This window comes from Hoplias malabaricus, chromosome 17 (genome assembly GCF_029633855.1).
Source record: "Hoplias malabaricus isolate fHopMal1 chromosome 17, fHopMal1.hap1, whole genome shotgun sequence".
In the NCBI taxonomy this organism is placed as follows: Eukaryota; Metazoa; Chordata; class Actinopteri; order Characiformes; family Erythrinidae; genus Hoplias; species Hoplias malabaricus.
The window spans coordinates 33,386,761-33,410,852 of NC_089816.1; the positions used below are offsets into that span (position 1 = coordinate 33,386,761).

Here is a 24,092-nt window from a genome sequence, read left to right on the forward strand (position 1 = left end):
GAGCGAGAGACACAGAGCGAGGGAGAGACACAGTGAGGGAGAGACAGAGCGAGAGAGAGAGAGAGCAAGAGGGAGAGACAGAGAGAGCGAGCGACACAGAGAGAGAGAGAGAGAGAGTGAGACTGTAGCGTGATCCTCACTGATAAAATTGTGTAGATTTATTTAAATGAACTCTTACCTGTTTCTCCTTTTCTCCCACCTCCCTCAGGCCTTACGTGATGCGCGGCGGGGCTCCGCCCACCACACCCTGCAGCACGGACGTGTGCGACAGCGACTACACCACCAGCCGCTGGAAAAGCAACAAATACTACATGGACCTGAACTCGGACTCGGACCCCTACCCTCCGCCCCCAACGCCCCGCAGTCAGTACATGTCGGCAGAGGAAAGCTGCCCTCCCTCACCCTCCACAGAGCGCAGCTACTTTCACCTGTGCCCTCCTCCTCCGTCACCATGCACCGACTCCTCCTGACCACCACTCTCACCTTCACACTGTTGTACCATTGGGGTTTGGCCGCGCCGTGTCTCGTGACGTGTTTGTTGAGTTTGTTAATGAAAATAAGTGAACACACCTCTCTTAAATTTAACTTATGAAGCCCGCGCACATTTGACATTGTGTGTTAAACCTGTGCGCCGATGTTTAAATGTGGAACAAAGGCTATATTTAAATCTACTCGTGCGTAAAAGTGTGTAAACTTATTTTCAGATCAGACATCAACAAATCAACGTCATTTGACCAAGTGTTCAAACATTCACACGCGACTGTATATCCTACGCATTCCTACAAACTGCAGTACACTACAGGAGGCATAGGGGGCCTCGTTGATTTGCTCCGTTGAAAAAGCAGACGTCTCACAGCGATGGAACTTCAAACGGTGCCACAGAGGAACCGAAGAACGTGAATCGGACGGTCATAGATGTGTTAATCGATGCTTACAGAAAGTATCACTAGCCGCAGGCAAACAGGAGGTCATCCGTGAGCCACGGTGCATCTGTGAATCTGGAAATATTTACGTGCGAACTAGGTGGCAGCGGTGAGCATAAAGAAAAAAGGACGTAGGGACGACAAAGATCCGAACCTAAGGTCTGTTTTGCAGCGTAGGGGGACGTCTCACTTGGCTTTGAAGAAGAGGAGGAGGAGTATGGATGGGACTAAAATACTGGGTGCGATGGAATGTATATCGCGTGGTATTTTACTTTTTTGTTTCTTTTGTTTTGGTTCTTGTCCCACGCCCAACGCTGTCCTCCACCGATCAGTCCCAGCGCCACTGATTCACGGCGATTACTCTCTCAGAAGTAATGAATAAGCCTTTTACACACAATCAAAGGAGGAGGCTACTGCGTCCAACGCGAAGACGCCAAACCCGTGATCAAACCTATATCATCAAAGCTCGCTGCATGGCTCATTGAAGTCTTTTTGTACAGCTTTTGTGCATGTGCATATAAACGTAATCGTTTATAATTTTATACGCTTTCCCTTCGGCTCTAACCACTAGATCTGAACCATTATGTGAAGCGTAAGTGAATTTTTATTTAGTCGTATAGCGTCACTTAGAAAACTATTTGGGACTAAATTTAGACTCTGAGCCTTAGCCCGTTCTACCTGATTTCTCCAGACTCCGCCCACAAATGTGTTCTTGCATAGCTACTGTTGCTAGGTCGGACAAGCTTTACAGAGCAGTCATTCAAATTAATGTAGCTCTGTAGAACGCAGTAAGTCTGTATCACGGTAGAGTTAGTCCTCTGCTAAATTCTGTTCTGAGGATTTGGGTCATAAGTTCCTTTTTTGGGGGGTTTTTTGTTTTTTTTGTGGTCGATATATTGTCCCAGAAATAATTGCATTGAATGATATTTTTCATTCATTCATTCATTATCTGTAACCCTTATCCAATTCAGGGTCGCGGTGGGTCCAGAGCCTAACTGGAATCATTGGGCGCAAGGTGGGAATACACCCTGGAGGGGGCGCCAGTCCTTCACAGGGCGACACACACACACACTACGGACACTTTGAGGAGTGTGGTGTGTTCTCCCAGATTGGAGACTCCACAGGCAGTCACCCGGAGGAAACCCACGCAGACACAGGGAGAACACACCAAACTCCTCACAGACAGTCACCCAGAGGAAACACTGATGAATATATAATAGCATAAAAATGCAGTTATACTTCTTTAAAGAGCGATGAACTTTCAGCAAACATGTACTTAAGAATATTCAGACGTTAAACATAACGTTAGACATTCACGTAACGGCTCCGGAACAGAGAGACCAGAGAAAACCGGAGAACAGAACGGAGCGGGTGGAGGAAATATTAGGAACGTGGACACACAGTAAACAGTGGGGACATATGACGTCAACAAAAACAGTTACAGGAGTGGTCATATATCATACGATAAGTCGATAATGTAATTACTGTGACCTACACCTGGACAAAGCATTGTCACGAGTTCAGTCAAACCTGTTCACTGCGGTTCGGAAGCTTGTCCACCGTGGCCTCAGTTCAACCACAAACAGCATTGTGGGCGGAGCCTGGAGAGTTGAAGTGAGCGGGAAAAGAAAATCATTCTTAAATCCTCGGAAATAATAAAAAGCCAAAACAATTTGCCAAACCAGATTCAGAGCAGAGACATTGTACATATGTATAATTCAGTGAATAATAATTTCTCCTGTGTGACTTGTTGATTGTTTTGTAAGTAAAAACGAAACAGTTGCTAGCGACGTTTGGCTAGTTCTGTTTTACCAAATGTGTGTTTGCTGCTATTGTACATAATCCTTTACTCTGAATAATGACAAACAGCCAGCAAAATCACATCTGTATATGTTTATATATATATATTTATATATATATAAATACATGAGTATAAACTGACTGTAGGTTGATTGTAAAATCATACTGATCCTGATTAATATTTGTGTATCGTTATTAATCTCGTAGCCAGGTTTCAGCTTCAGTCTTGTACAGAATCACATCGGAATCTTTCTCAAACACCGTTCGTCTGAAGGAGCCTGTGGGAGCGGTCAGCAGTGTCCCGTACGCCACAGGCCAAACGTTCGAAAGCAACACAAACCTGTACATTTACACCCATCAGCCACAAGATTAAAACCACAGGCACAGTGAAGAGTGACCACTCGGAACTCCCAGTCCTTGACGCCGATGTTGGAAGCAGGAAGAGGATGTGGGTCTTGTGTGGTGTTCCTGGCGTGCAGTGGTCAGGAGCTGACAAACGATGTCAGATGAAGGACAGGGTCCTGGCGCACACTACAGGATTCGGACCGTGTCTGAAACAGACAGCAGCAGACACCCTGCCGTCTGGCTCCCTCTCTAACTCAGACGCCATTGAAAAAACCTTCTGAGAATAAAGTCAGAACAATTCAGATAAAAAAGTCTAAATATTCTGCTGCACGTATAAAGACGCAGACACAACTGCAGTCTGTAGATTTCAGGAATAAACACTCACGGCCAGCAGCCATCCCCCGGCGCACTCGGGAGTTCAGTGACTTGCTCAAGGGCACTTCAGCCGTGGATGTTCCTGCTGGTGACCTTCTGGTACCAAGCCTGAGCTCTAACCTTTAGGCCACGGCTGCCCACACTACCGTACATTAGAGACAGGATTTAACGGCACTATTTCAGCGTCCCCTCGACAGAATCATTACAACTTTATTACAACAAGATACTGGAGCAGAAACAGGCAGCATTAAATACAGACACCACTCGCACCTCCTCCCTCAGTAACAGCTCAAAGACGTTTGCCGAACAAACATGGCGGACTGCAGTTCGACTCTCATTGGTTCACGTGTTAACGAGGGCCCCGACTGCAGCGGAGGAGATCGGACGAGTAGAGATCGCACTGTAGTCACCACACACTACAGGATCCTCCCGAAGATCATCGTTTACCATCCCCCTGAATTCGGGAGACTTCCTGCGATCGTCAGAGGAGCTGATTACCCCATAGACTCCCTAAACTCTCTCAAACAACAATCGCCAATCGTCCTTCCTCTGCCCACTGCACACAGGAAACACCCCAGACCTGCGTTTGTGACTCTAGCGTCTTCACTCTTGGGTTTCTGAGCTGTCACCTTCTTCACGGTTTTGTAGAGAACCGCTGCCTTTAGTAAAAAGCCTCGAGGAAATATTCGTGGGGCGTATTTTAAAACAAATCAGAGCCTGTTCTCTTCAGTGTCCGCTCAGGTTCTGTTTGGACTCATTCATTCATTAACTGCTTCATCCTGATGAGGGTGACGCTGGGTCCCAGACCAGTGTGTGTGTGTGTGTTGTACTGAGCTGTGATCCTGAAATGTTTCTAACGAGAACAACGCCAAATCTCTCCCGCGGCGCCCCGAGACCCTGTCGTTTGTGTTTCGTTTGTATTGTCTTTTTCGTTTGGAGTTAAACTAAGCTATTGTTTCAGGGCGAGGGGGGAGTGTAGACCCTCCTTTCCTCATCATTCACCAAACACAACACAGATTACGCTTTCTGATATTTTTATTTAAGGTTTCATCTGCTAGTGTAGGGAGCATCTGTGTATTTTTTGGCTGAGCTCTTACAGAACTCGTGTACACACTCACTGCTGATTGTGTGTGTCCCTGTGGGGGGCAGGGGTGGGATTAGCACAGTGTTTTAGCCTAGCGCTCCAGGAGAGCTGTAAACAGTTCTTGGAAGTGATTGGGAAGTGACTTGGTAAATCAGGTTTGAAGGATGTGCTCAAATTGGGAGGTGGTTTGTACGATCAGACGCCAGGCTGTGTTCAGACCGCAGGCAATTGTCTAAAATATTCCATTAATGGTGCTTTTCCACTGCATGGAATCAGCTCGGCTTGGTTTGACTCGCTTTTACCTGCTGTTTTTTCCACTAGCACAGCTCCCACAACGTCTCAAAACCCGTCTCTAAGGGGAACCACGGGCTTTGAAAGCGACAACACGGCGGCGGTAAAGTCAGGTGCTGTTTACTCGGTGTGTGGCGTGTTGTTGTTGTTTGGACTGAACACGGCTCCGCCCCCAGTTCCTCACAGAGCAGTTTTCCTTGTCGTACGTTCAGCTTTCGCTGGAGATTTTCCTCAGCCACCGTCCCAAGGAGCGTCTGACCCTCTTCAGAAACCCCTCGGGGGAATGTTACGAGCTGCTGCTGAGGGTCGGATAAAAACTAATGTGAACGAGATTTTACAAGCGCTGAGTTTGTGCTGGAGCTCTGTGTTTCCTGGTGATTGACAGGTCTCTGGCCAATCAGAGCTCACATATAGTACCGACTCTGGAACCGTAAGCGAGCAGGGACTAAACAAGAACCCGGTTCCAGGAGCAGGACCGGATTTGGCCGGTTGAAAAGCACAAGAGTCGAGTAGGTTTCACGCAGTGGAAAAGCTCCATAAGATACATGCGTCATTTCTTCAGCTTTACCCCATCCCTGATTTACTCCACCTTCACTGTGTGGAGGCCTTCCTCCAAAGTCCAAACTGACGGTTTACTCTCGCACTTGAATCCTTGAGTGCTTCCGTCCCTCTGCAGTTTGTGTGTGTGTGTGTGTGTGTGGATGATACACCACGGTTCAGATTTGTGGCCGAACATAGCCATGAACTAAGAGTGAAAATTTGCCAAACAGTCGCCCCCTGAGCACTTTCTCTTCCACCTGTAGCTACAGAAGAAGTCCCGACGTCTGAAATAAACCAGGTGACAGAGCTTCAGAAAGCAGGGTTTTTCCTTCAGCTGCGTGACATCAGCCAAAGTGCAGCCATTGTTTTCAGCCTCATCTCTCTCTCTCTGCTCCATCTGTAGCAGGTGATTCATTTATAAACACAGACAATTACACACACCAGTCATTTCTAGACTCTCTGACCGTTTCATCAGCTCCACTCACCACCGTAGTCCATCTGTGGCTCTGCATACTTCATTAGTCGCCTGTCACCCACTTCTCCAATGGTCAGAACTCTCACTGCTCAGTGTGTGTTGTGCTGGTGTAGAGTGGATCAGACACAGCAGGTGCTGCTGGAGTTTTTAACCCGTGTCCACTCTCTTTCCACTCTCCTACCTCGTTGGTTCACCTCGTAGATGTAAAGTCAGAGACAGTCGTTTCTGTAGGTACAGCTCCCTAAAACATGTAAGAGTTCTCCAGCTCAAAGCTCATTTTCCAAACTGTTTCCACTTCTGCGACATCAAAGCTGTCTCTGTAGGTTTTGAAAATGACTGAAATACGTTTGTTGACCGTTTGGCCCCAACACTGAGGCTGGTCAGCAGCTTTCTGTGAATTCTCCTAACTCTTCCTACAGTTTAAAGCCGTTCACGCCTTCGTTTTTGTACAAACGCCTCGTGTAAAATGCACACGTGATAATTTTTGTATCTGAAGCATTTTTATATAATAAAGGTTCTATTTTAAGGAATGTTTTATTCTTGCCTCATTTATTCTGTCACAAAAACACACAGCACCAAGAAACAACACACACACAGAGGAATACACCAGACCATAAGCACAACCAATCTCAACAAACAGAAAAAAGACCAAGCAGGAGGAAGTGAAAGTGGTCACCAGTTTGTGCTGAACTCTGTGAGAGTCTCAGACTTTAAGTCTCTCACCGTCTACCGTCCACAACACTGCGGAAGACTCAGGAATTCTGAGAAACCTAAGTCCGTGTCGGACACCACTGCTGAATGAACCTGACCTTCCAGCCCTCAGACGGCTCTGCAGGAGAAACCCTCGTCACACTGTGATAAACCTCCCTCGCTGCATCAAAAAACGCAAGAGACTATTACACAGAGAAAACCTTCCATCAACTCCATACAGCAATGCCACAGAGATATCGGAGGCCACCAAACTCATGTTAGAGAGACAATGTCCATGTTTCTGGATTGTTTTGGGGGTTAAAATAAATAAAAGACAAAATGGACCACCCACACTATCATCAGGGAAAGGTTGCTATGGCCGATGCGTTTATGGTCTGTGGACGTTGGTGTCCACGCCATGTTTGACCTGTGTGAAGATATTATTGTGAAAGTGAATAGAGAAACACTTCCATCGAGGTGACGTCTTTTTCAGGGAAGTTCATGGTTGTTTCAGTAGGACGGTGCCAGGCCTCATTCTGCGTGTGCTCCAACAGCGTGTCTTCGCAGACAGAGTGCGTGAGCGTGAGCCGCCTGCGTCCAGATCTCTCTCCTGTGGTCATCATGACGAAGAGGATCAGACGACAATACTCCATTGTGTTAAATGAGGTGTGCTGTAGATTTAATAAATCCATACGATCAGGAGAAACATCTGGAAACACACTGTTCTTCACTCGCTCACAGCACGGCAACTACTTTTTGGAAGAAAGCTTTTTTAATTTTACTGTATTTATGTTCTTTGTGTTAATTGTGATTAAATATAATTTTAAGCACCACGTTACTGAGAAAATAGATTATTTTAAATAATAATAATCTGTGTAGGAATTTTTCACAGCACTGCCCAGTAAACAAGGAACGTCCCTGGACGTTCAAAATAGGTCTAAAAGTAGTCTGTCCGTCACGGACATATTTTAAACGTCAATGGACGTCCAAAATCCATCTTAATAAGTTAGTTATCAAGTGGTGACCAATCGATAACGTCAGTGGACGTCCAAAACGCGTTTTATACAAAAAATTTACTTCCGGACCAATTAATAACGTCAATAGACGTCCAAAATAAGTCTAATAGTCGTCTTTTCAATGTCTGTTGAAAAGGACGTTGATTAGACGGCAGTCATTACGTTATTTCAACGTTAAATCAACGGCTATTTGTTTACTGGGTGTACACTGTATTTATACCATCCTCATTTACAGAATGAAGACTCACTGTAGTTTATTGACCATTTTCAGTAGTTTGTTGGATTATGAACCAAAACAGAGCTCATCTCACAGAATCTGACCCAATTTACAGTTGTTTTTATTATTAATTCTACATTACACCAGGGATTTTGACTCTATATAGAACCCTCTTGTGTCGTGTTGGTTCCCGTCCTGCTGCTGCCCCCCTGTGGTCGGAGAGTGTAATTTCAAAACCACTGGCTTTTTCTGCTGCCGTCTCTCACTGTTCATAAAATTATAAAATTCAAGAATTATATTGTTCTAATTTCAAGCGCAATTTAGCTACTTGATGTGTGCCATAATATTACAACCACCTCCATTTGTCCATACCTTTACAGATTTTAAGCCATCTGTTGCTCTGCATGCTTAGTTATTTCCCCCCCTGTTCCTCAGCGCTCAGGACCCCCACAGAGCAGGTGTGATGTGGTGGTGGATCATTCTCAGCGCTGCAGTGACACTGACGTGGTGGTGGTGTGTTAGTGTGTGTTGTGCTGGTGTAGAGTGGATCAGACACAGCAGTGCTGCTGGAGTTTTTAAACCCTGTGTCCACTCTCTGTCCACTCTGTGAGACACTCCTCCCTCATTGGTCCACCTTGTAGATGTAGAGTCAGAGACAGTAGCTCATCTGTCGCTGCACAGTGTGTGTCGGTCGTCCTCTAGTTGTTCATCAGTGACACAGGACGCTGTCGGCTGGATGTTTTTGGTCGGTGGACTGTTCTCAGGGTTTAAAAACTCCAGCAGCACTGCTGTGTCTGATCCACTCGCATGTAAACTGCCCAGATCCGTCACAGCAGATCCCGTTGAGAGGTGCTGATACCTGGCTGATCCTCTGCAGTCCAGGTAGGTTGGGTTAACCCTATTCTTGTCTTAACTATGGCTTTAACTGTTTGTGTGAAGGCACAGCCACAGACACACTGCACAGAGGAGGTGTAATGAAGCAGAGAGAAAACACAGAATGATGGGGAAAGTGCAGCAGAGGGTGTAATGTCAGGGTTTTGTATCTGAGAGGAGTTTCCTCTCTCAGTGCGGTTTAAAAGAGAAGAACAGATTTGTGTGCGGTTCCAAAAGGGAAATCCCACATGTTGACAGCACACAGCCACTGGTCCTAATAAAAACCACACTTCAATGACATGCCTAATTTAAAACATGCAGAACGGATTAGGGCCAGCTGCTGTCACTTCTTTTCCTTTATTTAGTGGCGGAAAACCACAGTAGATTCTGAGCTACAGTGAAGATGAATGATCAGATACTGGAGTAAAACACCCTGCACCTGTGGACAGTTTCTCACACACACTAGTGCACAGTTGTAGTTGTGCTCAAAGGCCCCTCAGCCTTGGATTGAGGAGGAGGACAGTGCTGTTCCTTCACTCCCACCGCCCCTAGTTTTAATGCTGCTTGTGGGAATCAAACCAACAACCTTTCCCTCTGCTCTAACCGTTAGGACAGGGCTCCTGACTCCGTTTGAGTGACTGGATGAATGTGTGAGTGGCTCTGTGAGTGTGTGGTGCATTGCGACCCTGACCTTGATGGACCACTTTCAAATGTGAAATTTTAATTCTTATTAGTCACAGCTGATTTCTTAATTTGCCCAATTTTTGCAAAAAGGAAAAATTATTACTACTGATATTAATTCATTCATTGTCTGTAACCCTTATCCAGTTCAGGGCAGCGGTGGGTCCAGAGTCTACCTGGAATCACTGGGGGCAAGGCAGGAACACTCCCTGGAGGGGGCGCCAGTCCTTCACAAGGCGACACACACTCACACCTACGGACACTTCTGAGTCTCCAATCCACCTACCAATGTGTGTTTTTGGAGCGTGGGAGGAAACTGGAGCACCCGGAGGAAACCCATGCAGACACAGGGAGAACACACCACACTCCTCACAGACAGTCACCCGGAGGAAACCCACGCAGACACAGAAAGATCACACCACACTCCTCACAGACAGTCACACGGAGGAAACCCACGCAGACACAGAGAGATCACACCACACTCCTCACAGACAGTCACACGGAGGAAACCCACGCAGACACAGAGAGATCACACCACACTCCTCACAGACAGTCACCCGGAGGAAACCCACGCAGACACAGAGAGATCACACCACACTCCTCACAGACAGTCACACGGAGGAAACCCACGCAGACACAGAGAGATCACACCACACTCCTCACAGACAGTCACCCGGAGGAAACCCATGCAGACACAGGAAGAACACACCACGCTCCTCAGAGACAGTCACCCGGAGGAAACCCATGCAGACACAGGGAGAACACACCACACTCCTCACAGACAGTCACCCGGAGGAAACCCATGCAGACACAGGAAGAACACACCACACTCCTCAGAGACAGTCACCCGGAGGAAACCCACGCAGACACAGGGAGAACACACCACACTCCTCACAGACAGTCACCCGGAGGAAACCCACGCAGACACAGGGAGAACACACCACACTCCTCACAGACAGTCACCCGGAGGAAACCCACGCAGACACAGAGAGAACACACCACACTCCTCACAGACAGTCACCCGGAGGAAACCCACGCAGACACAGAGAGAACACACCACACTCCTCACAGACAGTCACCCGGAGCGGGACTCAACCCACAACCTCCAGGACCCTGGAGCTGTGACAGAGACACTACCTGCTGCTCCACCGTCCCACTCCACTACTAATATTAAAAATGTACTTTAACTTATATATGTATTATTTAATATCAGACATTTTATTAGTAAAGTTTTATGTTTTACTAGTAACAATACAAATGGTCAATTCATACATATAATTACTGAATAGTCCATTCAATTCCCACTGCTAAATTTAGTTTTCATTTGTTAACATTACAATTCTACTATTAAAAATCTAGTTCCTACAACGTCTACAGATGTACTATAAAATAATAAGTAAATTGTTAGTGTTAGGCAGAATAACCTCAGTGTGAGCTGCAGCTGTAATGAATGTTTTGTGCTGATGGTACTTTGCAGGAAATCTGGTTCTGATTCTGAACATGATTCTAAATACAGTACAGATCATATACATTTGTGTTGAACAAAGCTGAAATCCCCTCTCATCTGACTGATTCGTGAATCTCAACTATGGTTCAGGTGTCAGGTTTAATTTGTTACGCCACACTGACCCGGGCAGTGACTGCAGATCTGCTCTGGCTGATCCTTGACCAGTCTGACCTATATTCAGTCAATGGGGAAGTGGGTCGTATTCTAGTAAACAAAGAAGCATGGCCCAGATAGAGAGGGTCCAGATGCTCTGTCAGCGAGCACTCATCCCCAAATCTTGATCTGATTTGAAATGAGCACACATTTCAGCCACCAAGTGCGGTAAAGATACCCATACAGATATAGGCCACACTCTTCACAAATGTCGTTCGCAAACGAGTCGACTCTTTTGACTCGGTTCTTTTAGGTGAGCCAACACACACTGAAATATGTTTTTTTTTGTAAATCATTGTGAAACCAAAACTGAGTGTTAGCAGTGAAGAAGTTTCCCATAATTATAGCTTAGTCATCACTCATTGTGTTCTAATAATTAAGTAGAATCTCGCGATGGGTTAAACATAGGGCCAGTATGGAGACCCCACAACATTTCTCTAAACAACTCTAGACAACCCACTTTGGACCTATGTGAACACCACATACAGGAGGTAACCAGATTGTTAAATCTGTCACACTATTTAATATTGAACTGACGCCATTAGCAGGGCTCTGTAAATATGGTTCAGAATAACATGTAGCGTTGAGTTTTTTTGTTGTGGTTAATAAATAAGTGTTTGTGTCTAAGTTTTTTACTAAATTAACGATACATTGTAGTATATTGGTAAATTTTGTGGGTGCACACGATAATGACTAAACAGCCGTTTGGGAGTCGAGTGTCGACTCTACCCTGTGAACCGAAACACTGTAAAGAGCCGGTGGGGCCGCCTCCACGAAGCTGCGGTTGAAAGCCCGCCGATGATTGGCCGTCGCCCTGTCGATCACAGTGACGTCATGCTGTTGCTAAGGCATTGAGAGCAAGCAAGAAGGACGATCCGAAGAAACCGGAGTCGGGGAGGCTTCTGTGTATTTTAATGCCTTTAAAACCCACCTCTCTTGTCGTGAAACTTTAAACATGCGGGTTTCTGCGAGAGGAACATGACACGCACTCGAGAAGTCGGTGAGATATTTCATTTGTGAGACATTTTTTACATGAATCGTGAAGACGGCTTGCAGAGGCGGACCGTAGGGATTGCGGCCAATCAGATTTAAGCTTTCCGTAGCGTCCGAGAATCTGATTGGTTCACATCGGCGTGGGTGCGTTTAAATTAGCATTTCTAACTCATAATGTATCTAATAAAATGTAGCTCAGTTCTAACTAGGCCTATTTTACAAGGATCAGTTATAACTCCGGTTTTCTTCCGCTGGAGCTGAACGCTGTGTTTGGGTTTATTTAAAAACGCCACATACTGACTGAGGTGCGCTTGAGCCAATCAGTGTTCAGCAGGTGGATTGATTGACAGGTCTGGTTTTTACGGTTGGGGGAGGGTAAGTAAGCCGTATTCCGGCTCTTTTTCAGTGAATCGAATCAATTGAGTTCGGCTCACAAATAAGTGCCGGTTCATAAATGACTCTTATAGTGGTAGTCTGATAACATAAGCTACCTTCAGAGTCTCCTCAGAAGTTTCTAGAAACGTGTATTCGAATGTCCTGAACAATAGATGTCATGAAAGGTGATGTTAGGCTTGTTCGAGATGAACTGAGCATCGCCTTGGTGGTAAGCGAGAGTAGCCATTTGCAGTGGAAAATATTCTTATCTACACTGACATAACGATAATATAATAGCATAATAATGCAGTTACACCCCTTTAAACAGCAATGAATTTTCAACCAAAACTTAGTTATTAAGATTATACAGACATTGGAATTGGAATATAAACAATGTTAAATTATACTGCACTCAAAAAACATACATAAAATGAAACCACTGTTTTTAAACAAATATAACACAGCTTCTCCAGAACAGAGAGAGCAGAGAGAACTATAGAACAGAACAGAGCAAATATACCGGAGACTTTAATTCTTATGTAAATAAACACACAGTAAACTCAGTGGACATCACAGAGGTCAGCAACCATTACAGAAAAAATGTCCATATGCTGTATGATATGTTCATGATGTAATTATTGGGGCAACCTTGGCCTAAAGGTTAGAGACCGGGCTTGGTTGATCCAGGCTTGGTACCGGGAGGTTGCTGGTTCGATCCAGGCTTGGTACCGGGAGGTTGCTGGTTCGATCCAGGCTTGGTACCGGGAGGTTGCTGGTTCGATCCGGGCTTGGTACCGGGAGGTTGCTGGTTCGATCCGGGCTTGGTACCGGAAGGTTGCTGGTTCGATCCGGGCTTGGTACCAGGAGGTTGCTGGTTCGATCCAGGCTTGGTACCAGGAGGTTGCTGGTTCGATCCGGGCTTCGTACTGGGAGGTTGCTGGTTCGATCCGGGCTTGGTACTGGGAGGTTGCTGGTTCGATCCAGGCTTGGTACGGGGAGGTTGCTGGTTCGATCCGGGCTTGGTACCGGGAGGTTGCTGGTTCGATCCCCAGGACTGGCGGGAACATCCACGGCTGAAGTAACCTTGAGCCCCCAACCCTCCCCAGGTGCCGGGGATGGCTGCTCGCCGGTCTGGGTGTGTGTTCACAGCCCCTAGTAAAGTTAAAATAAAATAAAATAAAGCTTAATAGGAACAGAAATAGCTACTATTCATAATTTGTGAAACTGAAACAAAATGCCCTAAATCACACAAATACAAAAGACTATAGCTGCGGTCACATTAGAATTTATTTCTGAAAATTTCAGAAGCACATGTGAATTCGTGCCCTTGGCCAATAGCACAGCTAGTTTGTCTGTGGCGATTTAAGGGGCGGGGCTTTGTACAGCACTAATGGTGTGAACACTAGCATTGTGTAAGCAGGACATTTTTAAAATTAACATTCTCCAAGCCAATTATTAAATTAAACCAATCCAACTTGGGGGCGTGACTTTTGAGCTGTATGTGAGCAGGTGAGGAGTGGGTGGAGATAGAGGCGGAGCTAATATGCATTCACTGCCACAGATGGGTTAAAGCAACACTAGGTAGTATTTTTACTTTAAAATTCATTCGTTGTCTGTAAGTGCTTATCCAGTTCAGGGTCTCAGAGGGTCCAGAGCCTACCCGGAATCATTGGGCCCAAGGCGGGATCACACCTTGGAGCGCCAGTCCTTCACTGGGTGACACACACTGACACATTCACTCAGACCTACAGATACATTTGAGCCTCCAATCCACCTACATATGTGTGTTTTTGGAGCAGGGTAGGAAACCGGACGAAACCCACGCAGACACAGGGAGAACACACCACACTCCTCACAGACAGTCACCCGGAGGAAACCCACGCGGACACAGGGAGAACCCACACTCCTCACAGACAGTCACCCGGAAGAAACCCATGCAGACACAGGGAGTACACTCCACACTCCTCACAGTCACCCAGAGGAAACCCACGCGGACACAGGGAGAACACACCACACTACGCCCTACTTTAAAATTACAGCTTCAAAAAGATTGTAATGCTTCACTGAGCTGTAATAGGAGAATAGAGCCTCTGTAATTGATATTTGTGCTCAGCACTCTAGAAACTGTACCATGTAACTTTTGGAAGAGGGTAAGAATTATACTCTGAAACTGTAGGGGGAGCTCAGAAGGTAAAATACCAAATCTTACCAAGTATTGCTTTAAATGCAGTGGTTCTGATGAAGGTGAAAGGGCTGATGCATGTTTGAAGTATTAGGGGACTAAAATTTTTATTGGTGATATACCTCTACATCTGTAACTAAAAAGACAGGAGTTTTCAGGGTTTATAATCGACGCCATTGCCCACGTTCAATTGAAAGATTCGACTCAGAGTCGTCGAGTCATTGAATCGTCTCTTTCTCAAACGACACTTCAGTAGGAAGGGGACGCCGCCATCCTGAGCAGTGCTGCTCCGGGAGTCTGTTTTTTGGCGCCTGTCAGACTCGGACTGTCAGCACTTTAACATTATTTTCATCAACATTTCCGCGACTTTCTCATGTTTATATCTTTTATATTTTTTCTGCCTTTTTAGCTAATGCTTCTCCGACCTTCATGTCGGGGTCTTTGCAGCGTAAAAAGCTCTTAATCGGTACGTTCCTCTTCGTTTCTTCGCTGTTGGGCACACTGGGGGAGCGTTAGCTTAGCGCGCTAAGCTAAAGCTAAGCTAGTGCTAAAGCTAAATAAGGCTAAATATTTGTGCGTGACACTGAAGTTGCCTCCTTTTCGTTTGCTTTTTAATTGGAATATACTTTCTTTTCCACATTAAAAACGGGACAGTTGGATTCTGCGCACAGGCGTACCAGCCCTGCTGTTCGTAGAGTTTTAAGGTGGAAAGGAGAAGTCGAAAAAGAGCCGACTTCAGCTTCGTCCGCTCTTCTGACTCGGATAACGCAAATAATACTGAACTTGTGAACACCTGTGTCTACTTATAGCTTGTCTAACATATTAACGGATGATTATGAACAATGAGTTTAATACAGATTCAACTTTTAAAGCGTTTTTAGACGACTGCTCAGCTTAATACTTGGATGCCATGTAGCCGCTGCGGTTCGGTTTCATTGGGACTCCTGTGTTATCAGTGCTCAACCGTAGCGTTAGCTTAGCATAGATAGCTAACGCCGGGCCCGCTGTAACTTTTACAAAAACAAAAGTGTTTTTCCTCAAACCTCCGAGCGCAGATTTGGAGATTGTTTGTTGTAAAATCTGTGTTAACCATATTTTACAAACACAGTTAAAGAGCCCGTATCTTACTGAATAACTATTGTGAAGTTTGTTTGGGTTTGTGTACTGAAAATAACCACAATTTATATGTTTATATGAAATTATTAAAATATTATAAATTATATTAAACAGGAGGGCTTTAAACCTAATTTATGTGGATGAGCTCCGTTGGGATTGGTTGCTTTTTGTGCCGGCTAAAACACTCATAAATTTGCTGTGAGTAGGCAGATATGTCAGATTAGTGCATCACAACACTTCGCCTTGCAGCATATCCCTGCCCCTTTTTGGGGGGAAAACAAATGAACCTTGTAACTCCTAAAGGCACAGGGTTAAATGTCCACAGGGTCCTGAGGTAATTTCATTTTTTGTAGGAGCTCCTCTGTGATTTTATTGCCGTCTGGATTGGCCATGTTGGTCTTTTCTAGAAATGTAAAGAATTACCTACAGTTTTTCACCTGATTTATTTTATTCTGCAGACAAGTAATGGAGTTGCTTTAAGGCCAGGTTATACTACTCTGTCTACGTATTTGAGAATATTTGTGAGGGCGGTCATATATATACGTATATATATGCGGCAAAGAAATGATCATTCAGCATTGTTCTGGCTCTGATGATGAAATTTATTGTTAATCTCTTTGTTTTTTGTAGTGTTTTGTGGAAGGGTTGTATAAAGATGTGTAAATTTTTCTCTTCTGACAACTGATCCTCACACTGCTCTGTTTTGTTTTCATGTTGTTTAGACATGTGTTGTTGGGTTCTCATGGCCATAGCAAACATATAGGCTCCAGTAAGTGTTTACCGTATGCGCTAATCCCCTCAACATTTAGCCGAGAATCTGGAGGTGTGTGTGTGAATATTGAGGGGGAGAAATCAGGGTTATCCTACGACTTCATCCCTGATTTTCCTCTGTCCCTTTCTGAGCAGACTCTAGTGTGAAGATGGTTCGGTTGGAGTCGACACTCGGAGAGTAAATGACGTAGCGTGCAGAAACAGACTGATTTTTAGACGATGGTAAAAACAGCACGAGCGGCGAGCTCGTATAATTTCCTGTGGTTGTGTTTATCTGCGTCTCCTAGTAACAGGAGTGCGTGAGTTCAGCAGCAACTTTCAGTTTGTGATGTGTGTGTTTTGAGAGAGATGTTTTTCAGTCTCATTAAAATCAGTAGAAATGAATAAGAAGTGAGAGATGCAGTCTTTTCAAAAGCTTTGCAGATGTCAGGATTCGGATTGTTTCGGGGAGGTTTGCGCCCCCTGAATATCAGGCTTGTGCTCTGGGAAGATGGATGTCTAATATACTGACCTGTGTGCTGAGCAGATTAGTGTCTGATCCGTGTACATTACCCTGTTGTGTGATGTGGCGAAGGCCCTATGACTGAGCTTTCTCTGAGCTGCCCAGTCCCCCTTCAAGCTATTTATAAGCTTTCCTTCCTGTCCGCCGTTCATGAGCATCAGCGTGGCTGTTTTCTAACCTTTACCCTCTGTGTTTCGTGTCTGTGTTTTAGCCCAGAGGGAGGGAAACAGCCCGTGTTGATGCTGCACTGCCTAGGAGGAAAAACCTGTTCTCTGTCAAGGGACTGGGCTCTTTCTGAGAAATACCTACTCGCAGAGAATACAAAACACACACATTCATTTATTGTGCTACGTTAGGAAAAGGATTTCTGAATAAGCAGATATTTGAGAAATATGTTTCTTAAAATGAAAATTAATTATAATAATAAATGAAATAAATATTATATAACAGCTTTTATACATTAAAACGGAGCTCAATGTTATTTTCAATACAAAGCATGAACAAGAGAATAGAATATAATGCCATGTGCAAGAAAAACAATGTGAATATGAGCTTGTTCCCCTCTGGTTTTTTTATTTTTTTTTATTATTTTTTTTTTTTCCGTCTTAATTATAGTCAAACACAGCACGTTCAAATCAGACACTGAGTTTTTCTTTGGTGCGAGCTGCTGTAGTCGCTTGGTCGGCCTCTGCGTTTAGGTTCTTCATGTGGCAGATAGCGGCAGAATCACGTGACTACAGCCTGGTAGCGTGGTTTTAAAGAGACAGTACAATGAACGCACAGTGGGGACATAATGGAATATAAAACATCGATATAATTGATATAAAGATTGTCGATTAGTTCTGAATGACGCATGCAAAATACCTACTTAATCGTCATTAGCATTTATTATATATTTTTCATAGAAGAATTTGGCAAAATTATTAGCAGAATATTATTTAACAGTAGAACATACAAAATAGCAGCACTATCTACTGAAAACACCTGACTGCACTTTCTTTACTGTGGTCTTTAGTTTTTCCATGTATTAAATTTAGAGTTCGGTCAACGTCTGTTTATAGCAGCTGATATATTAAAAAAAAAAAAAAAAGACCAGTGAGAAGCTGAAAATATCAGGCACAAGAGCTCTGTTTATATAAGCTTATTTTAATATTTCTTAGTATATATCAACTAGGATTATGTATTTACCTACATCCGAATTTAGCCTTACAAGGTAGTGTGTTTTAATAGTCCTTGAGTGTGCTGATTTTTTTATTTACGTTATAAAAACTGGGATCTGATGGTGAAGCCGGACCATGCTTGGCAGAACAGTGTGTAGTTGTAGTTTGTTGGCTTTCCATATTAAGAAAATCACATGTCAGGTTTGCTCTCTAAAATAACACATAGAACTTGTACGTAAATTAAATTTTAAATATTGGACTGTGCACTTACGACTGTAAATAGGTTTTTATTTAATTTCTAAGGTGAAAATGGTCTTGGTTGTGTTTTTTGAGAAATATACTGTGTTCTTGAGAAACTAAATTTTTGTCTTGGACAGCAACGATGAAAACCTGAAGATAGCAGGTTTGAATCCCGGTAATGACTCAGCTGGAACCAGGGGTCTTAAGCTGTTTAAAAGCTTAAGCTGAAAAAAATGGTGGGATTCTCCGGGACATTAGCGGCTCTGTTCACACATGCAGGCACACTGATTTACCCAGTGTTTCTACGTAGGACGAATCTAAATAAGGCTATTTATGTGCAGCTTTTTCATTTGAATTCTCTGTTCCACCTTAAAAGCAGGGCAGCTGGATTCTACTCACAGGCAAGCTGGCCCAGTTTTGGTAGGGTTTTAAGTGGAAAAGAAGAGTTGAGAAAGAGCCAACTTCAGCCTGTTCTGCTATTCTCACATGGATAACATAATACTGTAGTTGAGTGATCAGGGGAGACGCACTGATGAAGGAACTGGAGACGCAGTGAAGTGTTGAATAATGAAACGTGCAACTGATTTAATATCTGGTGGCTTCAGTTTACTGTTACATCTTAGTATTTGAAGACATTAGTTCAGCATTTATTTGTTAATTTAAGTCCATAAGGTTGAACTCAACCGATAAATAAAAATATAAACGTACAGAAATATGCCAAGGGGCTTCAGGTTTGTGAGGTTTCGCGTTTATAAACCCCCTGTCCACATGGGAGATCTAAGTTTGTTTGCTGAAATGTACCAGAATCGTGTTATAAAAATATCATTTTTGTTGGTGATTCTGTTTGCACGTATGGTATTTCTGTGCCATTTAATGACTCTACTTTTCTGTGGTTGGTTTCAGGTGTGTGCTGAGCGTGCTGCTGTGGCCGAGGAGTGTCCCGCTGCATGTGTGCGGTTCTTTAGCGTCCCTCTCTGACCCGCGGTGCCTGGAATGGGCCAGAAGTCTCAAAGAGTTCAAGCATTTTTTTCTTTTTAATCAGAGTTTTTACCCTCTGAGCTCTGTCACGCTCAGGTAGGTCCCTCAAAACAGAAATCAGAGTCCTGCAGAGCTTGGTTTACACTTTCACTGCTTCTCAATTGAGCCCTGGGTGTTAAATGCGATGTGAAACCTCTAGATAGTAGGTACACCCTTGGGCACTTAATGTGTAGTCCCTGCTACAACAAAACAGAAAAACAGCAACTTTATGGGCAGATATGTTTAGTTTTCTGTGCTGTGTTTAATTTTAAAAGCATTTGGGTTATACCTGTCATCCACACTTCATTTTGGCTTAAAGTTATCAGGTGAAGTGGCACCTTCCTCAGAAAACTAGACGGAGTGTAGGACGTCAGACACAGCTCTAGTGTCCTCTTTTTACTTGACAGTAGTCAGAGCTAAAGTTGCTGTCTTTGGTTTATTATTTTTTTTTCCCCAGAAGCGCCATGTTTTGGAAGTTTGACCTGCACACAACGTCTCACATCGACACGCTCCTGGACAAGGAGGACGTGACTCTGACGGAGGTGATGGACGAGGAGGACGTTCTACAGGAGTGTAAAGCCCAGAATCACAAGCTGGTCGACTTTCTGGTGCGGCCGCAGTGCATGGAGGACCTGGTGTGCTACATCACCAAGGAGCCCAGCGACGACGTGGAGGAGAGGATTAAATACAAGTAAGACGGCAGTAGAGCTCAGACCGTTCATCAGGTTATCGACTGAAAGCTATTATAGCTGTGACGTAGAGTGTAATTGATTTTGTAATTCACAGCTGTGTTCCGACTTGAGATATGTCACTCTGGTCCTGGTTTTGGAGGAATGTCAGTGAGCCTGGTGCTGGGTGATTACCTGAACGTGACTAACGTTACCTCGATTATGACTAATAAAAGATTTAGTAGTTGTTTGTTGCCTCATAGTTCCCTGACGAGGTTCGTGCTGTAAACACACTCCAGTATTAAAGGTGGGGGGTGTGTTTCCGATGCGGCTGGGAGTTCCGTCTCTGTGTCTGAGCCGTGCTCTGTTCGTATTCAGTGTGTGATTGTGTTCAGTGTGAAACAGACCTGGGGATTCACTTTGGTTTTTTCTCAGTGTTTACATTTGACCTTTTTGCCAACTCTTCCTTTGGAAAGTGTAGACCAGTCTTACTATCATTGCTACAGAAAGTGCACAGTGTACTATGGGCTTAAGGGATGGAAAATGCTGTTACACCATTTGAATTTTTAACCCTTTAAAGCCAAACATGTCAAATATGAAACAGGCTCTTTCATCATCTAATGAAGAGAAGAACTGAAACAGACTTCCATCCTTTTGGGGCAGTGTTCTGAGTTCTCTACTGAACTGTGAATGAAGTGGAAGCATTTCCCAGCGTTTACCAAACCATTACACAATTGATATCTTCATGAAAACACAGGAGAAAATGTAAAGGCAATTTTTTTCTGCCAAAACTGAAGCTCCAGGTGTGATCTGAGGGATGTTACTTGGAGTAAAACTAATCATTTCTGTTCCATTTCATAGCTGTAGTGTATGGTACCTGTCAAATGCTCATTAATTATAATAAATATCCAGAAAATTCAACCTCTTCTTTACAGCAATGACAAGTTTTACAAGTTGTGTGTAAAATGTGTTGCTCAGTTGTGGACGTAGATGTTGTGAGACAGATTCAGAGGAAGATGATGATGATGATGCAGGTGACTGTTGGAGGTCAGACCTCGGGTCAAGGTTCAGACAGAAACAACTGTAGTTTCTCTAAATGTGGAAACACAGCGCTGCAGATCAACACTAAAGAGCATTTGTGGTTTCTGTGTTTTTATTAGCACCAGGAGATGAAATGTACACAGGTCAGAGAGAAGAACAGAGTGCTCATGGGTAAAGGACATCTGGAGCAGTGTCTCTCTTCAGTGTTTTCCTGAAAAGTTCAGAAGAACAGAGACAATCATCTGCTATTCGTTGTTTAATTGATATCAGTCTAAATTAAGACATTAATTATTTTGACACACCAAGTAAACTTATATTTTTGGCAGTTAACAAATGTTATTTGTGATTGTATCTTCAAAACAGCTTCATAAATGTGTGGCCTGTGCTCTGATTAATGTCTCAGGTACCCCAACATATCCTGTGAGCTGCTGACCTCAGATGTTGGGCAGATCAATGACAGACTAGGAGAAGATGAGAGTTTACTGATGAAACTGTACGGGTTTCTGCAGAACGAGCCGCCGCTGAACCCTCTGCTGGCCAGCTTTTTCAGCAAGGTCCTGAGCATCCTCATCGGCAGAAAGCCGGAGCAGGTAAAACATGATCTGCTCTTTTCTTTCGGACAAGTACGGATCGGAATACTACAGAGTACTCAGCTTTCTGACCTGTTTGTACGCCTTTTACTCCGTACTGTCCTCCCAATTTAATCATCGCCCGTCCCAACTATACCACCTCTGTGTTAAAGTCACTGCAGCGCTGAGGCCTCCTGCTTTAGTCCACTTTGTGAGAGAAATTGACAGAGACAGTAGCTCATCTGTCGCTGCACAGTGTGTGTCGGTCGTCCTCTGGTCCTTCATCAGTGACACAGGATGCTGTCGGCTGGATGTTTTTGGTCAGTGGACTGTTCTCAGTCCAGACACTGAGGGGTTTAAAAACTCCAGCAGCTCGCGCTGTGTCTGATCTACTCCCGTTGAGTGTCTGACCGAAGTGCCCCATCTGTGTTGTGTGTAGATCGTTGAGTTCCTGAGGAAGAGGGAAGATTTTGTGGATTTGATGATCAAACACATAGGAACCTCAGCCATCATGGACCTCCTCCTCAGGATGCTCACCTGCATCGAGCCCCAGCAGCTCAGGCAAGATGTCTTAAATGTAAGTACTGCTTTGTTTCCTTTTTCTGAGTCCAAGCGCTGAAGGTGCTGGAGCCGTATTGTTTTCGTCCTGTTTTATTTTTTTCTACATCTGTTTGTCTGATGACATTCGATGGGCAGCCCAAACCATACGCCCTACAGGTAGTAAACCCTCCCGCTACTCAGCGCTTGGCCTGATGGTGGCACTATAGCGAAGCAGAACGCGTCAAGGTCAATGTATCTTACCCGGTATGATGTAGAAACAAAATATTGGTTCAAATGTAATGTTTTATTTATTTGTGCAGTGGCTGAATGAGGAGAAGGTGATCCAGCGGCTGGTGGACATGATACAGCCCTCTCAGGATGAGGATGTAAGTGCTCTGTAATACCTAACCCTACACTGCCTATGCTTTTTCTCATTGGGTTTGTTGTGGCTTATTATTATTTTTTTCTTTCTCTTGCGCAGAGGCACTCAAATGCATCCCAGTCTCTGTGTGAGATCATTCGCCTCAGCAGAGATCAGATGTTTCAGGTACAGGGAAGCTCCGATCCCGATCCTCTGCTGACCACACTGGAGAAGTACGTCCCTTTCACCAGGATTAGTGTTCACGCCTTTTTTTTTTTTTTCCTCACTTCTCTTAAGTCACACTATACATTTACACAGTGACACATACAGCCAAGGCAGGGTCAGCAGCTAACTCCCCAGCCATAAAAGTGTACAATCCAAACACCGTAAAAGATCTCTCCCTTCTAATCCCACCTCCTGGCTGACAGTGCTCCACACCCCCCTCATTGTTTTGTATTATTTAATCATTGGTTTGAACAGTGGTTTATAAAATGTGCTTAGTTGGCACTTCCCCCATATTCAGGATCTACAGTACTGCTCTACCACGCCCTCCCCCTGTCACTGGGAGGTGTAGTGAACAGTAAATAACCACAGAGTGGACGCGATCAGATTTTTTTTTTTAAACTAGATTAATGTTGACTGTTTACTCATTTCCTGGATGAACTACAGCCATTCATGTTTGTGTTCCCTGTCAAACTTTGTCTCTCGACTGGTGTAAGCTGAAAATACTATTAACAGTGTTCTCCACGCAAGCTGAGCCCTAACGCTTTAGATTTTAATGTAAAAAGAGCAACACTTGTTGACTAGAGATATTGTAGATTAAAGAGAATATGGCATTATTCCCATTAAATTATGAACTGAAACTGTGGCCTAGTGTGTTCACAGCCCCTAGTGCACTAATGTGTGTGTGTGTGTGTGTTCACAGCCCCTAGTGCACTAATGTGTGTGTGTGTGTGTGTTCACAGCCCCTAGTGCACTAATGTGTGTGTGTGTGTGTTCACAGCCCCTAGTGCACTAGTGTGTGTGTGTGTGTTCACAGCCCCTAGTGCACTAGTGTGTGTGTGTGTGTGTGTTCACAGCCCCTAGTGTGTGTGTGTGTGTTCACAGCCCCTAGTGTGTGTGTGTGTGTTCACAGCCCCTAGTGTGTGTGTGTGTGTTCACAGCCCCTAGTGTGTGTGTGTGTGTGTTCACAGCCCCTAGTGTGTGTGTGTGTGTGTTCACAGCCCCTAGTGTGTGTGTGTGTGTGTTCACAGCCCCTAGTGTGTGTGTGTGTGTGTTCACAGCCCCTAGTGTGTGTGTGTGTGTGTGTGTTCACAGCCCCTAGTGTGTGTGTGTGTGTGTTCACAGCCCCTAGTGTGTGTGTGTGTGTGTGTTCACAGCCCCTAGTGTGTGTGTGTGTGTGTGTTCACAGCCCCTAGTGTGTGTGTGTGTGTGTGTTCACAGCCCCTAGTGTGTGTGTGTGTGTGTGTTCACAGCCCCTAGTGTGTGTGTGTGTGTGTTCACAGCCCCTAGTGTGTGTGTGTGTGTGTTCACAGCCCCTAGAGTGTGTGTGTGTGTTCACAGCCCCTAGTGTGTGTGTGTGTGTGT

The 24,092-nt window shown here is 44.5% G+C and overlaps 2 protein-coding genes across 8 annotated transcripts in view; both read left to right on the forward strand.

Annotated features, from left to right (window-relative positions):
* The window catches only part of lrp5 (low density lipoprotein receptor-related protein 5), a 70,589-nt gene extending 64,232 nt beyond the window's left edge, over positions 1 to 6,357 (forward strand). For both annotated transcript variants that reach the window (XM_066649912.1, XM_066649913.1), the window contains one exon: positions 209 to 6,357. In XM_066649912.1, coding sequence (XP_066506009.1) covers positions 209 to 470 — 262 coding nt within the window. In that variant the 3' untranslated portion in view covers positions 471 to 6,357. The remainder of the gene's footprint in view (positions 1 to 208) is intronic.
* A 5,088-nt stretch (positions 6,358 to 11,445) lies between these two features.
* The window catches only part of ppp6r3 (protein phosphatase 6, regulatory subunit 3), a 33,239-nt gene continuing 20,592 nt past the window's right edge, over positions 11,446 to 24,092 (forward strand). For 3 of the 6 annotated variants that reach the window (XM_066648545.1, XM_066648548.1, XM_066648549.1), the window contains exons 1-7: positions 11,807 to 11,970; positions 19,213 to 19,383; positions 19,784 to 20,017; positions 21,439 to 21,625; positions 22,044 to 22,181; positions 22,465 to 22,530; positions 22,626 to 22,738. In XM_066648545.1, coding sequence (XP_066504642.1) covers positions 19,791 to 20,017; positions 21,439 to 21,625; positions 22,044 to 22,181; positions 22,465 to 22,530; positions 22,626 to 22,738 — 731 coding nt within the window. In that variant the 5' untranslated portion in view covers positions 11,807 to 11,970; positions 19,213 to 19,383; positions 19,784 to 19,790. Of the gene's footprint in view, positions 11,462 to 11,805; positions 11,971 to 14,777; positions 14,987 to 19,212; positions 19,384 to 19,783; positions 20,018 to 21,438; positions 21,626 to 22,043; positions 22,182 to 22,464; positions 22,531 to 22,625; positions 22,739 to 24,092 lie in introns of those variants that run through there. The other 3 variants (XM_066648547.1, XM_066648550.1, XM_066648546.1) reach the window with 3 other exon arrangements.